At 49.4% G+C, this 15172-nt stretch overlaps 1 protein-coding gene across 6 annotated transcripts in view; it reads right to left on the reverse strand.

Annotated features, from left to right (window-relative positions):
• MICAL3 (microtubule associated monooxygenase, calponin and LIM domain containing 3) overlaps positions 1–15172 on the reverse strand; it is a 208860-nt gene continuing 193688 nt past the window's right edge. For all 6 annotated transcript variants that reach the window (XM_064284805.1, XM_064284806.1, XM_064284804.1 and 3 more), the window contains 3 exons: positions 7468–7567; positions 7240–7313; positions 1–7143 (listed from right to left, as the gene is read on the reverse strand). In XM_064284805.1, the coding sequence (XP_064140875.1) occupies positions 6959–7143; positions 7240–7313; positions 7468–7567 (359 nt within the window). In that variant the 3' untranslated portion in view covers positions 1–6958. The remainder of the gene's footprint in view (positions 7144–7239; positions 7314–7467; positions 7568–15172) is intronic.

Consider the following 15172-nt stretch of genomic DNA (forward strand, 5'->3'; position numbering starts at 1 on the left):
TTAAAAAAAAAAAAAAAGACTGACTTTATTTTGGTTGTTGGCCACTTTAGTACAAACAGTTGGGGGTAAACGTGCACCCCGCCACACCGAACTGAGGAGAAGTTACTATTTGTTTCTACGGTGAAAGCCCTCTTTCCTTCCACTTAACAACTCTCAAAGTCAGACTGGACGGCAGCAGGGTTTTTACGCTCTGGGGAGCCAATCTCTCCCCTGAACGGGATTTCACATATACAGGCATGTACGCACTTTATGGTTCAACTAAGTCACCATGGTGTTGCATTCTCCCTCTACCCACTCTCCCCAGAGGCCTAGTGTCAGGAAACTTGTCTCTTCTCAATGCTTCTTCCAAATCTCTTTCTGTAGAGCTTCCACCAGTCCTCGGGGCTCTGCTCCAAGGTCCTTTTGAGGTGGTTCAAAAGAGATGCCTGTGGTTGCCATCCCTCAAGAGTTAAGGTCCTGTTGGCTCCCGGCCCCTCCCCTGCTTGCCAAGGCGGTTGTCAATGAGCCAAGGGCTTCCACGGCACTGGGATCTGGCTGCAGAAAATGAGGCGGGAGGGAGAAGACGGGAGCTGCCCCTGTCTCCCCTCACCTTGAGCTGAAGAGTGCTGGTTTGCTCCCAGTAAGGCATTGAGCGCTGATTCAGGCCAGTGATTGTCCAGCCTGGTTTACAACCAGACAAGAAAGTCCAGGAAGTGGGGGGCCTCGGGCAGACACTCCTCCAGGCAGATACCCCTCCATACCCAGCCCTCACCCCTCCCCCACTCCAGGTTCTCACAGGCAATGCTAAGAACAATTTGATGAAAGCTTAAAAAATTATTGAGACTAGAAATGTTATTCAGTCCCAAGATAAAGCTGGTGCCAAGCTAGTCTTTCTATAAAAAGGTATTTAATTTTTAAAAGCATTAAAAAAAAAAAAAAGCTAAATAAAGTAAAGCTGGGGAAAAGGAGCTGGATATCAGGTTTATCTTATTTTTTCTTCTCTTCTAAGGAGAAACACTTGATATTCAAACTATTGGGGAGGCAACCTGAAGGCTAGATAGCCAAAGCCTTGAGTATTTAGGTGTTCTTGCTCTATCAAGAAATTCTCATTTTTCTGGGTGGTGTGTGAGTGAACCCCTTGTTCTTCTGGCCCTTGCTCAGCACTCTAACACCCAATGTTACAGACTTGGAATGAATTCCTTATCCTAGGCAGTAACCCCGTGGAGGACCAGGGGCTGGTGGCATGTCCCCTGGAGCCACTGCTGGGAGAGCAGGTCTGATGGCCAGCCCTTAGGTATGGGTGGGTGGTAGCTGGTGTCAGGGGACAAGTCGGAATGTTCCAGGAACACTGCCTGTCTGCAGCAACCTGTTTCTAGTAAGTTCAGGAGAGGAAATAAAGACAACCCAGCATTTAAAATAATTAAAATAATTTTAAATAATTAAAAGTAAACGCACAACTCTGTGGGCTCACTAGATAGATCTGAAATGCCTTTGGGCAGTAGGGATCCAGCCTGAAGAGGCCCTGGGGAGCACCTCCCCTCAGGTCCTGACTCAAGAACCTCAAACTTCCAGTGCATTGACCCTTCCAGCCAATTTTGTGCCTCACATTAGAGGGAAAACAAGGCACTGGCGAGGTAAACGATGTGGTTAAGGTAACACGTGGTCGGGGGAATAGGCAGGAATGATGTTCATGACTGTTGTAACCTTGCTCTCACCTGACCTGCGCTCCCCACCGCGTTCCCACTGGTGGACAGGCACCAGCAACCGCATCCTCCTCACAACAGCTGCCTGAGGCAGCTCCACATACACTGGAGAGCTTACAACAGTCCTTCTCCTAGATCTCGAGGATGCTACATCTGCCTACTCTGGAGGCCATTCAATACAACATCCAGGCTACAAGAGTCCCAACCCACATCCTGTCTTGCCCCGCAGCCAGGGCCACCCCCACAGCTGGCTCCACCCAGGGTCCAAAGGGCTGCCCAGAGCTTGTAGCTGAGACCCAACTGCTGCAGAACTAGATGGCCTCTTCTGGTCACGTTGGGTATGAAAAGAAAGGTGTGTGTGTGTGTGTGTGTGTGTGTGTGAGCTTCAGAGGACGCTATCTCCCCTCCCACATTCGTCCTGGTTACTGGTGACTTCCCAGGCAGGGGCAGCGGGCAAACAAGGCCTACCCTCAAAAGCTAAAACTCCCAACTTGCACGAAGACCTCAGGGTAGTAGGCTCAAGGAGTGAGGCTGCATAAAAATGCTACCTGGTAAAGTCCAGAAGTAACAGGCTGCCTAGGAGCGACTGGAGGGCCAACACGCTCCCTGTGCTGGTGTAGCAGGAAGGAGTGTCGCTAAGTGGCCCGTCTCGCCAGCTTATAAAGTGACATAAAATGGCACATTCTCTCCCCTTAACCATTTCTGACTCTGATCCCTAAGGGTTCAGGAAGGGTTTCAGAGCCAGCAGAGTGGCCATTTGTTGGAAGAGGGTTGTATGCTTGAGGTGGCTCTCATGGACTCCAGCAGCCTTCCTTTCTGGTTGTCTGCCTAGAAAAACAATCCCTACTTCCTGTCTCCCAGGGTTGCTGTGAAAAGTAGCCAAATCCTGCCCATTCCCCTCTAAAGAACAAAAGGTGACTGCAATCAGAGTGGGTGGCCATCAAAACCACTCTCTCCCCCAAGAGGCAAGGGCCATGATCTATCTTTCCTTGCAGGAATCAAGGGCCACAGCATCTTCACACTTGAGCTGGTTACATGTTTTTTCTTCTTCTTTCTACCTAAGATGTCCTCATTTGTCCTGGCCAGGCTCCTTTCTTTCTTCCGGGGTAGCTGGCAACATCTTCCTGGTGGGCAGCTTTCCATGGCAATGACCTCCAGATGACCTCTCAACTGGGCCAGGCTCAGGTCTACCCGTTCATTGCTGTTCTTTGCCCTCCTCTGCTGCCACTTTTGAATTCTCCAGAGGGAAACTGTATGCCTTTGGGGTTAGTTCTGTGGGGGATCATGAAGCCTGTGATATTTCTGATATGTTAACACACTAAAGGAGGGGACAAGCGAGCTGGACTGTACCTCTATTTGGAAAAGCAGCCCAGGAGGGTTCCGGTAGCAAAGGGAGAAGAGTTGGCCTGGACTATTTCTTTCTGGGAAGTTCCAAGACCTATGTACTGAATGAACATGGCAGACATGAAAACATCTGGATGGTTTTGTCCTGGTAGCTGTAGACCCTATACCAGTGGGCTCACTAGTCAGCCACGTAACCACACTGGTCAGCTGGGGGCCAGGCTAGGAGAGTGGACAGTACCAAAGGGTCACTCTGATTTGGAGAATCTCTATTTCAAAGAATATGCTTCTCTTTAAGAGGCTACCGGGGCTTGGTTTTAAAGAGCAGTTTCTTATCAAACTGGGTTGCTTCGAGTTCCCACGTGACCTGGTGCCAGAGCCACCTCCACAGCAGGCTTCACCTGGGGTCCAAAGGGTTGCCCAGGGCTCAGAGCTGAGGTCCAGCTGCTTTAGGACAACATGTCCTCTTCTGGCTCAGAAAGGTCACGTTGGGTATAAAAAGGAAGGAGAGGTTGTGTGTGTTAATGGCTGAGCCAGGGTAATACGCGGGACTAAAAAAAAAAAGTGTTCTTTTAACAACCTTGTACACACCAATGCACATGCCAGATATAAAATGACTTGACTGGACTCTGCCTCCTGCAGCAGGCAGGGGGTGGGGTGTGGGATGCACCCTGGCTTACTGCCTTGTCCAATAAAACGACTTAAGAAATACACTATGTATTTCTTTTAAAAACTTTTATTGCTTATAAAATGGGCCACTCCCCTTTATGGGTCAGACATTCCCATCTTTTTTACTCTCCCCTCTTCTTGCCCCACTAAAGTTTCTTGTCTTAGGATAGATTAAAGAACAGTCTGTGTCATTGCTGGCCCAAATCAGCTTGAGGATTGCTCCTGGCAACGAAGACCCCAAGACATCATCTCAACAGTTAGAATCCCTGCTGGGGAATCTCCACAGAGAAAACTTCGGGAAAACAGAGCTGCTGGCTACCACGCTATTGGTGGTCCCTCAAACTCAGGAGCCAGGGCTGCCTTCCCTCCAGGCTGCTAACTCTGGTTCCCTGCAAGACTTACTTAGCCTTGTGTTTGGGCTCACTCAAAACAATGCTGGCATTTTATAGACATATCCTGCTCCCCCGGCCTTCTAGAGGACTTAGCTCTTGGGAAGAAACCTTAGCTGGGGAAGCTGCATACTTTCTCAGTTGAAAAATACTTCACATAGCATGTCATCTAGTACTAAAATCAACTGCAAACTAGTTACAAAAGGGGCATGGTTTAAGAACAAGTGCTCTACTAGAACCTGAAATCCTAACATTGTTGAGAGTGAAGAGCTAGGGAACATTCTGGAAGCTTGAGGAGTTTTGCAGCCTCTGTGCAAAGTCTCCAGGCCCTTTCTGATAACTGCAGGCAGCAGCGTGTGCTTTGAAGAGTGCAGTAGTCATAAGGTTGACATGTACTGGGGGGCAGCAAGGGGCAGATGCTAACGCCTGGTGTTCCTGCTACATCAGGCCATTTAAAGTGTATCACCATTGCCACAGCCCTCATGAGTAACTTCATAAACTGCTTCCTTGTTTAGGGGTTAGGAGGACCTACAAGGGATGGAGACAGCTCTTCTGGGGCTCACTAGTCTGAGTGGGATTCAAGTGGTGGAAAGGTGAGGGAAAAGGCCATGCAGGCAAAGAAGGTCCTGTCCCAAGTCTGATTTTCTTGGATGACTGGGATTTGAAGATAGAATCTAGAATGCCTCCCTCTACCCCTGCCCCCACTTTTTTTTTTTTTTTAAGAAAAGTGAATAAAAATGGAGACTTTGCCTCATCAGAAAAAAGGAAGTAAAGAAGCCAGAGCCTGTGATGGTTGCTAGCAGTATGTCTCCTGGGTTTTCACAGGAAGAGAGATGGCAGCTTTTGGACAAAGTGAAGAACAGACAGGTTCTTTGCTCGTTTGTAGTAAGTGTTCAGGTTGAGGCACAGTATGGTTCCCCACGGAAATTCCAAGATCAGCATGGACCCTTGACCTGTCCTGTCCTTGGGAGCCCTCACAGTTTCCTGTTCCCTCCATACTGGCCCCCTCCCCACCAGGAGTCAGCCAGAGCCCCCATTCTGGACTGGTCTGGCCCTGAGGGGAAACCTCCCTGGGCTTACTATGTGCTGACTCTATGGCTGGCCAAACAGCAGACTCCTTGATGTCCTTAGTCAGTGGCTCTACGAGTGGTACACAACCAGGCTCTGGCCGAACCACCAGAAGTGAAGAGTTTGGCTTAAGGAACTAGCTACATGGTGCTTGTCATCCCTAGAAGCTGGATGCTTGCCTCCCCATGAAGAGCCTGCTACTGGGGAGGTTGCTGACCCCCTTGGCAAGAGAGGGCTGGATTTACTTGTCTGTCTGTGTGAGACCAACTTAAATCCCACACCTGCTGCAACAGGTACATTTCTACCTGGTTTCACCTTAAGCTAAGACAAGGAACTCATCAGCCAGGCTGATTACGAGATCCCACCACAGCTGTCTCCATCAATCCAGAAGTGGGCTTCCCTCAAATTTTCTTTAATAAATGTTTCATGGGAGGTGAAACTCTGGCACCAAAACTGAGGAAAAAGGGGCTCGGCAGGGCTGGGATCCCAGCATGGGGAGACAAGAACCGCATCTTTGCCTTTTGGCTTGGCCTCAAATGATGCTGAAATGTGTTCTTGACAAGCGAATGCTCCAGGTCTACATGTCTGGTGCCCCCTGGAGGACAGGGTGCTGGGTGAATGAGGAGGAGGGGGCTGGACATGATGTACAGGAGGGAACAGAAAAGCCGTGAACAAGGACCTGGCACTGTTCCCTGATGCCCGCTGGGTCAGTAACACTATGAAGAAGCCTACTAGAGGCATGGATCGCACGCTCAGTCTCGGGTCGGGCTGTGCAGATGTAACAGGGACATGCCCCTCACTCCTACATCCGGGTGCCAGGTGATCAGTGTCTCTAGTAAAGATATAAAAATGAAATTGCTTCAAGTATTAAAAAATAAGTTAATTAACAAAAAGGGTCCAAAGCGGCTGAGGGTCTCGCCAGGTCATCAGCTTCATTTCAAGGTGCAAACACAGAAAAAACGCCAAGAAAAGAGAACCCCCTGCCCCACGTGAAGCACTGAACAGTGACGTCACCTGTTGGTTGAGCCGGGGCTTGAAATGCAGGGCCTTACCCTGGCCCCCCAAAGTCAGTATTTTCCAGTGTCAAAATGGTGTGAATTAAAAGCAAAAATGCAGCAATCCACAGGCCTCAGGCAACAGCCAGAGAGATGCCTGGGGCATTTGGCCACTTAGGGTCCAGTGTGTGGTACAGGGCAGGGAGCAGACCCCTCGTTCCCCCCTCACTTGCATAATGAACTTGGAAGCCTCTGGCCCTCTGTTTCCCCGGCGATGCTGGGGTCTGCATCACCGTGGGCGGCCATGGCTCCTCTCCCGGTCTCCATACACAGCCTTACTCTGGTGGGGGGTGTTTTCATTTCTTTGGTGGCGCTTCACGGAGAATGAAAAAGACAGCTGCCCCTTCCTCTGTGGAGGCTTGCTCAGTGGTGGCTGTGGTTCTGACAGCGGGGGCAGCTCCTGCTCTTCTCAAACATGCCCACGGAGAAAAGAGGCACCAGCCAGGGTGCTTCCTCAGGGAGTGTGTGGGCTATCTGCACGTCGTACGTCTCACGCTCCCCGCCCTGCTCTCTTCTGTTGGAAGTCCAGTGGACCTCTCCCAAGGAGGCTGAGTCGTTGCAGGCTAGTGTCTTCGCCTAGGGTTTCCCCGCAGCACGTGAGACTTGGCTGTGCTTCTCAAGAGGCACGAGGACATTTGAGTGCAAACTCCCAAAAGTGCTGGGCCTTCTCCATCCTGGAATCCCGATGGTTTGGGAGACCCAGCTCGAGTCAGGAGGATGCCGAGAGACTGACCAGCCAGAGGTGGGCAGGCACTCAAGACCAGTTCAGGCTGAAGCCCTTGGACAGCATGACTGCCTCCAGGTCCTTGTCCTCCTCTTTTTCTCGGAGCCGCTGCTCCTCCAGCAGGGCCACCAGGGAGTCTCTCTGCTCCACCACCTCCAGCATCTCATTCAGGATCTTCTTCTCCTCTGACAGCTCCTCCTCCGTCTTCAGGTGATCTGTGGGGACCGAAGAAGACATTAGGTCTGGAGGTCCAGGGAGATGGCACCCACACCTGACCTCCCTGTGTACACCTCACCCCCGTTCCCTCTCACCTTCCACCGCCATCCGCTCCCGCAGTTCTTGCTGCAATCGGCTTTGCCGGTCTTCCAGTTCTAGCTCCCGGGCACTGAGAATGGGGCGAGGGGGAAAGATAAGCAACAGTGACTCGGGGACCAAGCTGCCTCACCCCATCTCATTAGGAAGGGCCAATGGTCTTTCTGTGATAGGCACTGCACTAACATCTCCCCCTTCGCCGGGCCTCCTAACTTAAGGCCACTCACAAGATCATCAGCTCCGACTCGTAGCGCACCATGGCGTTTTTCTCTTGCACTAGCTTGAACCACTCCTGCATCAGCTTGGGGTCGTCCTTCTTGCCCATGCCTGCCGAGAGAGAGGGCGCGTCAGGCCGAGGCAGTGTCTGCTGTCCACCCGGCCGGCAGGAATCATCACACAGGGCAAATGTGCAAAGAGAGCCGAGCAAGATGCTGCCGGAACACTCCCAAGCCAGGCCCAGAGTTTGCCTACAGCACATGGGAGGAGGGGCAGAGAACTAGAGGCCCCTGGCATCACGCCTACCCCCAGGGTCTCACTGGGGTGCTGCCCTCATACCCCTCTGGAAGACCCCTGGCCGATGGTGACTACTCACTCCTCATGGGCTGCTGTGTCCCCGTCAGAAACCCTGACCCCCTGCTCAATGCTTTTCTTTTGGTATGTCTTCAATTGCTTTTCTCTCCACACACTTAATGTTTACCGAGCACTTGCCATGTACTAGGTCTCCTCTGAGGTAAGTGGTCTAAAGAAATGAGGTAAATGTGAATTTATAAATTATTCTTTGCCCAACTTTTGAAGTTACATTCATTTAAGCAGTTTTTTTTTCTGGGCTACTGCCCCTCTCTGGGGCCACTGATACTGATGCCTCATTATTTCTTTACATCCTGACAGGAAGATACCTTTCCTGAACTTGTGCCTACATCAGGCTTCCTGGCAAATATTGTCACAGTGGATCCCCGTGATACATGTGGCACATGCCAGGATGTCTACAGGTTTCCTACCAAGGGCAGAGAAACAGCAGACCTCAGAGACTAAATAAGGCAGGCCCCTGCTCTGATCCAATCCCAACAGTAGTTTCCAGAGCTGGCGATTGGCTGCTAACTCCGGAGGCCCAGCTCTGGCACACCACTGCCCTTCGGACCTCCACCAGCAGCAGCCTGACTCCACTGGGCTTAACTGCAGCAGGAGAATGGAAGGAAGAACTTTCCAGCAAATCAAACCACTAAGGAGGGAACAAACTCCTTTCCTTGGCACACCAAGCAGCTCATGACAACAGTGTGGTCCTAAGGCAAAAAAAGGTAGACTTCTCCAATGGTTACATATTTTTGGATCACAAGCCCTTTTTAGAATCTGATGAAAGCTAGGGAAATATATATGTGTACACAGTGCACAATAGTATATAGAATTTCAGGGTCTCATGAGTTTCTTGAAGTCCATCCCTGGGCCCCAGGTCAAGAGGCCTCGGACTAAGAAACGGAATTTCCAAGTCCCTCCAATTTTATATTACTTGGTTGGATGCTCTATCCCAGTAAAGGCCAAGTCCAGAAACGTATGGAAGACATTCTCAGGTATATTCTCTCATATCATCAGGCTCCTGAACTCACTGCTTGCCTACATCCTTCCCACTGGACTTTTTTGCACATTATTCAAAGATAAATCTCTTTCTACAGTGCTGTTTGCTGATGCACATGATGCCTAAGCCAGTTAGTCTTTTACCCACACTCTGGAGAGGTAGAACCATGTCGTGGCCATACAAGCGGAGGTTAGTGTCTGTGTCCTGCCCTGGGGCACATGCAGCTTTGCTCCCCCATGAAGCCCTGTCCCTGAGCCCTGCTCTGAAGGATGGACGCTCCCTCCTGGCCTGCAGTGCCTGCTGCTGAGGAGTCCATGTCTGAGTGTCTGGGGACCATAGCTCTCCTCACCCAACCCAATAGACCAGCCCACGGCTCAGTTCCATGCATTCCTTTCGCAGCATCTCTGCACAGTGTGCCCACGTGCCCATGGAAGATGGAGCCCTTAGGCATGCAAGCTGTCCAGTGCGGCAAGCTGCCGGTGCACTGGGAATGCTCCCCCGCCTCCCCGCCTCCCCGTGTGTAAAGACAAGAAATTCCACGGGGAGACATCGGAACACCACTCATGAGCTATGGTGGAGATTGTTCACAGCTGATGAGCAAGGGGCATGGTAGGGTGCGTGAAAGTCAATGTGAGAGCCATGGAGAGCAGAATAAGAGGTTAGCAAGGGTTAGTCATGACCACACTCCCCTTCCCCTTCCCACATGCCTTTTCAATGACAATCTTATCACCACAACAGACTTCAAATAAGACAAACTAAAAAAACACACTCAGCAAGACACAGGGCAGAGAAGTTTGCTTGTAGGAGTTGTTGTGTAAAAGAACTCAGGGGTGTGTGTGTAGACCAGTCTTCCTAAGGACAGTATTCCTTGACTCCATCAAGATAAATCACTGCTGCACAGGTGGGAGGTTCCTCCCCTGTGCCCTTGGCCCCTCTATCTGATGGATTTGAGACTTAAAGGCCCCAACCATGGAAGGCAGGGCAGCCCTGGGGGCCATACTTGGAGGCCCTGCTTCACTCTGAACCCAGTCCTCCCCTTCAACAGTCAAAGGGATACTGTGCCTTGTAAGAAACTGCCACATACTCATGGGATTTTATAACAGGGCTATCAAGTGTCAGGGGAAGAAAGAGAAATCGTTGGGTTTTGGGTCTCTGTGTGACTAATGTTGCTACAACCCCTTCAGAGGCAGTGGGGATGAAGTTGGGTGAGGTTACGTTACCTTCATGGACACAGCAAGGGCAGAAGGAGAGAGGTCTACGCCGTGGAGTCCCGCCACTGGGCTCAACTTCAAAAAGGACCAAACAAGGAGAGGAGGAGGAAACGGAGAAAGACAAAAAAGGAGGAGGAAAAAGAGGAGGAGGAATTTGGAAGCGGAGAGGGACAGGGAGAAGGTGAAATAAAAAACAAGCAGAGGACAAAAAGCATAAAAATTGAGAAAGGAACAAGAGGAGGAAAAGAAAAAAATACAAGAAATGGAGAAGCAGAAACAAGGGAAACAAAGTCTACAAATGAATTAAGTCCTTTTTTCAGCACGGAAACTGAACAAGAGCAGACCCAGGCATTGGGCGGCAGCCACTGATGGGGCGTGTGGCTTAAAAAAGGGGTGAAGGATTCCTCCAGGGAAGACGCACACAGAGCCCCATCATGGCAGGCAGCTTGCGTGCTCCTTCTTTCTTTATTCCTTACAGGGAGGGCTGTGAAATTTGTGCATTACTACATCGTGGCCTTCTAGGCCTTGGGCTCCCTCCTCAAAAGTGCCTAAAGCCCCTGGATAGGTCTACCTCTGTGCAACAGATCATATTAAATATGGAGCCAATATTGCTTTTAGGCTTGCAGGTGATAACCTGGGGTCACCAACCAAGCCTATGTGAGATATTCTGTCTCCATAGTCACATGTGCTTGAACTGAAACGAATCTTGGGTCAGTCTAACGGATGAGGAGGGCTCTGCTGCCGACAGGTCACTATGCCTACAGGAAGAATATGAGACAACCGAGGTAGCACCCTCATCCTGTGGCTAGCTTCGAGGGCTCTGGCATCTGCAACGCTTTGAATTCTGAGCCAGGACATGTTGGAGGAAATGTATACACACAGAGGAGACATTTACCAGTCCAAATCACCATCCCCCCATATGCCAGGGACAGCGAACCACCCATTTCTTCTGGCCCTTCCACCTCTGTGGAAGGATCCAATGCCACATCTGGGGGGAAGGCTGTCACACTTTGGACTGCAAGACCAAAAAGGGTGAGCTGACAGGACATGCCAAAAATTCACAGTAACGATGCCAGTAAGTCATGGATGGGGCAACTGAGAGAAGACAGTGTGGAGGGAGACATTTCTAAGATCTTGGGGAGACCTGAAGGTTACTCAAGGAAGAGGGAGGGGAGCTGTGCAAGGGACCATCACAGAACCACAGGAGCACGCACAGGAGACAACAAAGCCCAGAGAAGAAACAGGGCTCAGGGCTGTAGGGGCAGGGTGCGCGGGTAGCTTTATGATCACAGCAGGGCTTAAGAAACAGCCTTGCTTTAGTCAACAGAAGGGCCAAGCAGACAAGCTACTGTTGGGCTGCCTTTCTCCTGAGCAACTGGATAAATGCAGGCACTGTGTTTTCCCTTTGGGTCCATCACAGTATTTTGCACAATGCTCTGCTGTGCACAGGTAATATGATATGGGGTAAAACTTCAAAACTAAAGCCAGACAGAGAGTATGTGTGTGCACCTATGGTGATTATACCCACTGTTCTAAACAGATACAACTCAACATCAGCTTCCCTGGCTGATTCCGGCATGAATAAACGTGGGATAGGGGAGAAGGATTCCTGTCCTAAAAAATATGCTCTGCCTATTTAGCTGATCTTCTGTTTCCTTTATTTCAAAGTATAGAGTCTGTGTCGATGCTCAAAATACCTGGACACCAAAGAACAAAATAAAACCCTTTGCCATCAAACTGATTCCGACTCATGGTTGCCCACGAGTTACAAAGCAGAACTGCTCCATAGAGTTTTCCTGGCTGTGATCTTTACAGCACCTTGTGAAATACGAGGTCAATGAAAAATCACTGTTGCTTTCTGTGTTGGATGTTGCACAACAGTCCACGATGCAGGTTAGAACAGCGTCCACATGCATTAGCAAGGGACAGTGACACAACACACAGCCAATATACGTCCACAGCAAAGAAGTACGTGCTGCATGTATCAACAAAACCGGCTTCTACTTTTTGGGCATCGTGAAATATAGCATTTAGCTTCTTTTATGTAGACCAAACCCCTAGTTACCCTTCCCGATACCTACGACAATACGAGGCACAGAATATTCAGAACAGGAACTAAGAAAGGGGGCATCACATAAAGGAAGTGTTTAAAAAGAAAAAGAGAAAAAGGTCTTCTAACACTAGCAGAAGGCAGGATGGAGAGGGCTGGCACTGGGCCCCTGAAGACATAGACCGAGGTTATAGCTTTCTGGCATGCTCCCATATTTCCAAAATCAATGTATGCTACTTTTACCATCAAAAAAGCATACAAGAAACATTATTTTCAAAAACAGACACAGAGAGGGGAAAAAAAAACAAGGGAGTTCCACCCCAGGCTAAAATCTGAAATGAGACGTGAGGGGGCACAGCCACGTTCATAGCAATTTCTCTACCTTTTATGGAGATGTGAGAAGTAGGTGATTTGGTTCACTGGTCCTAAGGGCTAAGATGTCATCAAGCACACGGCAAATACAATTTTTTTTTAATGCTGGGGCAATTGTTTCTGTCTCTTTTTAACAAGCACCATACTGATCACTTCTCAAACCATTTCTGCAGCCTCTGGACTCTTGTCATTACTTTAGAGCCCCCAAGATTTGGTCAAGGTTGGAGGCTCTTTATCAGCAGGTGAAGACTCTCATCCTGGACTACCTGGCCTGACTTCAACACTCTGCAAACTTCCCTGGTCCATTTTACACCCTGGCAATAAACGAAATCTTTCCCTCTGAATCAGTACTCCTTTTGAAAAGTGACCCTCCTTTGGTGCTTCTCTAGCCACTCTCCCTGAAGCAGGGGCAGGCAACACGTGCCACTGAATTCCGAAAAGCAGCAGAATATCATCATAGAGTAAGACAAGTGCGATGTATGAACCAAGCATGGACTGTGCTTTAAAGCTTCAAAACACTCTCACACGTGTTACTTCATTTGATCCTTACAATGTCCCTGGGTGGCTACCCGGGCAGCCATTATCACCCCCATTTTTAAATGAGAAATCTGGGACTTAAAGCAGCGGACCCTGGACTGAAAACATCTTCCTTTTCCACCCTGAGCTAAGAGCTTGTTCTCTTTAGAAGGGCCAGTGCAGGTCCAGGCGAATCTAAAAAATGGTGGCGACTTGAAGTGGCATGAAGAGGAGCCACACACAGGCCCTAGCTTGGTGCACAGTGTGGAGTCAGAGTGCCATCCCTCCTTCTGCGCCAGACTTCTGTAGAGGATAAGTACCCTGTTAGGGGATGTAGGGCAGGTGGGACCTGAATCCAGGTTTCACCCTCCTCAGTCGGGTGTGCTCTCCATACTGTGCTTCACCCTTGAACTGCTCAGATACCTCCCCTCAGGCCCTGCCTCTGCCATGGCCCAGGCTAGTCTGGGACCCAGTATGGTTGGAATGGCTGACACGTGGGAGGAAGTTAACAATCCTATGGCTTTTTCTCTTCTCTACACTTGTTTGTTCTATATTTCCATATTCCCTTCAACCCACTCATAAGATGCTTCATCCCCAAGATACTGTATCCTCCCCTCTTATCAGCTAATTGAATGAAAGGTTAGGATAGCTGTGAAGAAAAACCCTGCAAGATGTTGAACTTGGATGTTCATATGAAATATACATAAACCCTACTTCAGTCCCTCTGGAACTCCAAATCCCAAGAGCCCAAGCAGCCCTTGCCCTGAGACTGAGAGGTATAGAAGGGTTTAGTACTTTTCTTATGAGGAGAGGCGGGGATGTATGAAGCTTGGCATGCCAACGAACACCAGGGACAGCACAGCCCTGATGGGAGTCAGCTTGAGGCTCTGCATTTCCAATTCAGTAATTCAGTTCTGTCTGGTTATATTTAACCTGCTGGCTTCTATGCTGGCACTAACATAAAAACCTGTTAGAAATATCTTATAAGGATCATGGGCTTATTTTAAAGACAATGTGAGAGACTAATCATCTATATAAGAAATGTCTGCTGAAAACCTCTTCGGTACCAGGAACTGTGCTAGCCACTCATTATCCCAATTTTCTTTAAGAGCTAAAGCAGATAAGGGTTTCTGGTTGGAGGGGGAAGATGAGGGCAGAAGCAGCAACAGGAAAGCAAGTTGGTAGGTCAGACTCCAGTCTTCCTGGACAAAAAAAAAAGGGGGACAACCAGGAAGCTGGAATAGGCTTAGAAGAAGCCCTGGAGACCTACTTTACCTCAGGCACTCATATCTACCCATTATACAGGCTCCTAGCTCCCCCATGTTGGACCAAGGAGCTGTCACCAGAAGCCTAAAGCTGAGGGGTCTCTACATGCTGTGCCTGGTGGTCCATGGGGAAGGGCTTGCTAGGGAGAGATCTAGATCCTGCGAGTCCCAGCCTGGACTGTTGCATTTCCCCAGGGAAACACACTAGTCTAGTACTATATGCTAGAATGTCTAGAAACATTGAGGTGAAGTTTCTATAAGCTAAGCCACCATTTATAACTGCATTTCCATGTAAAAATACAGAATTCCAAAGAATCAGCTCACATAGAACATCCTGTTACGAGACGGAAATCGCCCCCAACCTCTACCACACACACTTTCCCTTCTGATATACAGAAGGTTGTTGCATGTGCAAAAACCTACTGCAAAGTACCCCTGGGTTAGATCATTTCCCTTTCAGCTATACTTTAGGAAAATCCTGCAGGTACAAAAAGATTCTTTTTTGGTTTTGACTTCCATTTGGCCTCTGAACATGCTCTATGGCATATCAAGGTGTCAGGGGCTGGAGAGAGGCTCGCTTACTTCCTCAGGGGCATTTGAAGAGTCCAGCTTTCTGACACAGGACCAGTGTCTGTGGGACAGCCCTCGTCCTGCCTGGGGTGGGCTCTTGCTTCTCACGCCTGTTTTGGGCAGCAATGCCACTGTATTTACTGATAATTCCCAGTGCTGGGACAATACTCTCTGCCCCCCAATCAATGTTAAAGATACTACCAACATTTTTGCTCACCTTTTCCTAAGGAAGAAACCTTATCAGGGGCATTAGCTTTCCGGCCCATGCTCAGTCTACCAGTTCAAACTTGCACAAGGCCAACCTGCAGAATGTCTTGGTGGTCTAGGTATAAGCGATGAGGTTTTTATTTACTGTCTTCTCTGTGCTGTTCAGGCTGT

This window comes from Loxodonta africana, chromosome 4 (genome assembly GCF_030014295.1).
Source record: "Loxodonta africana isolate mLoxAfr1 chromosome 4, mLoxAfr1.hap2, whole genome shotgun sequence".
Lineage (NCBI taxonomy): Eukaryota > Metazoa > Chordata > Mammalia > Proboscidea > Elephantidae > Loxodonta > Loxodonta africana.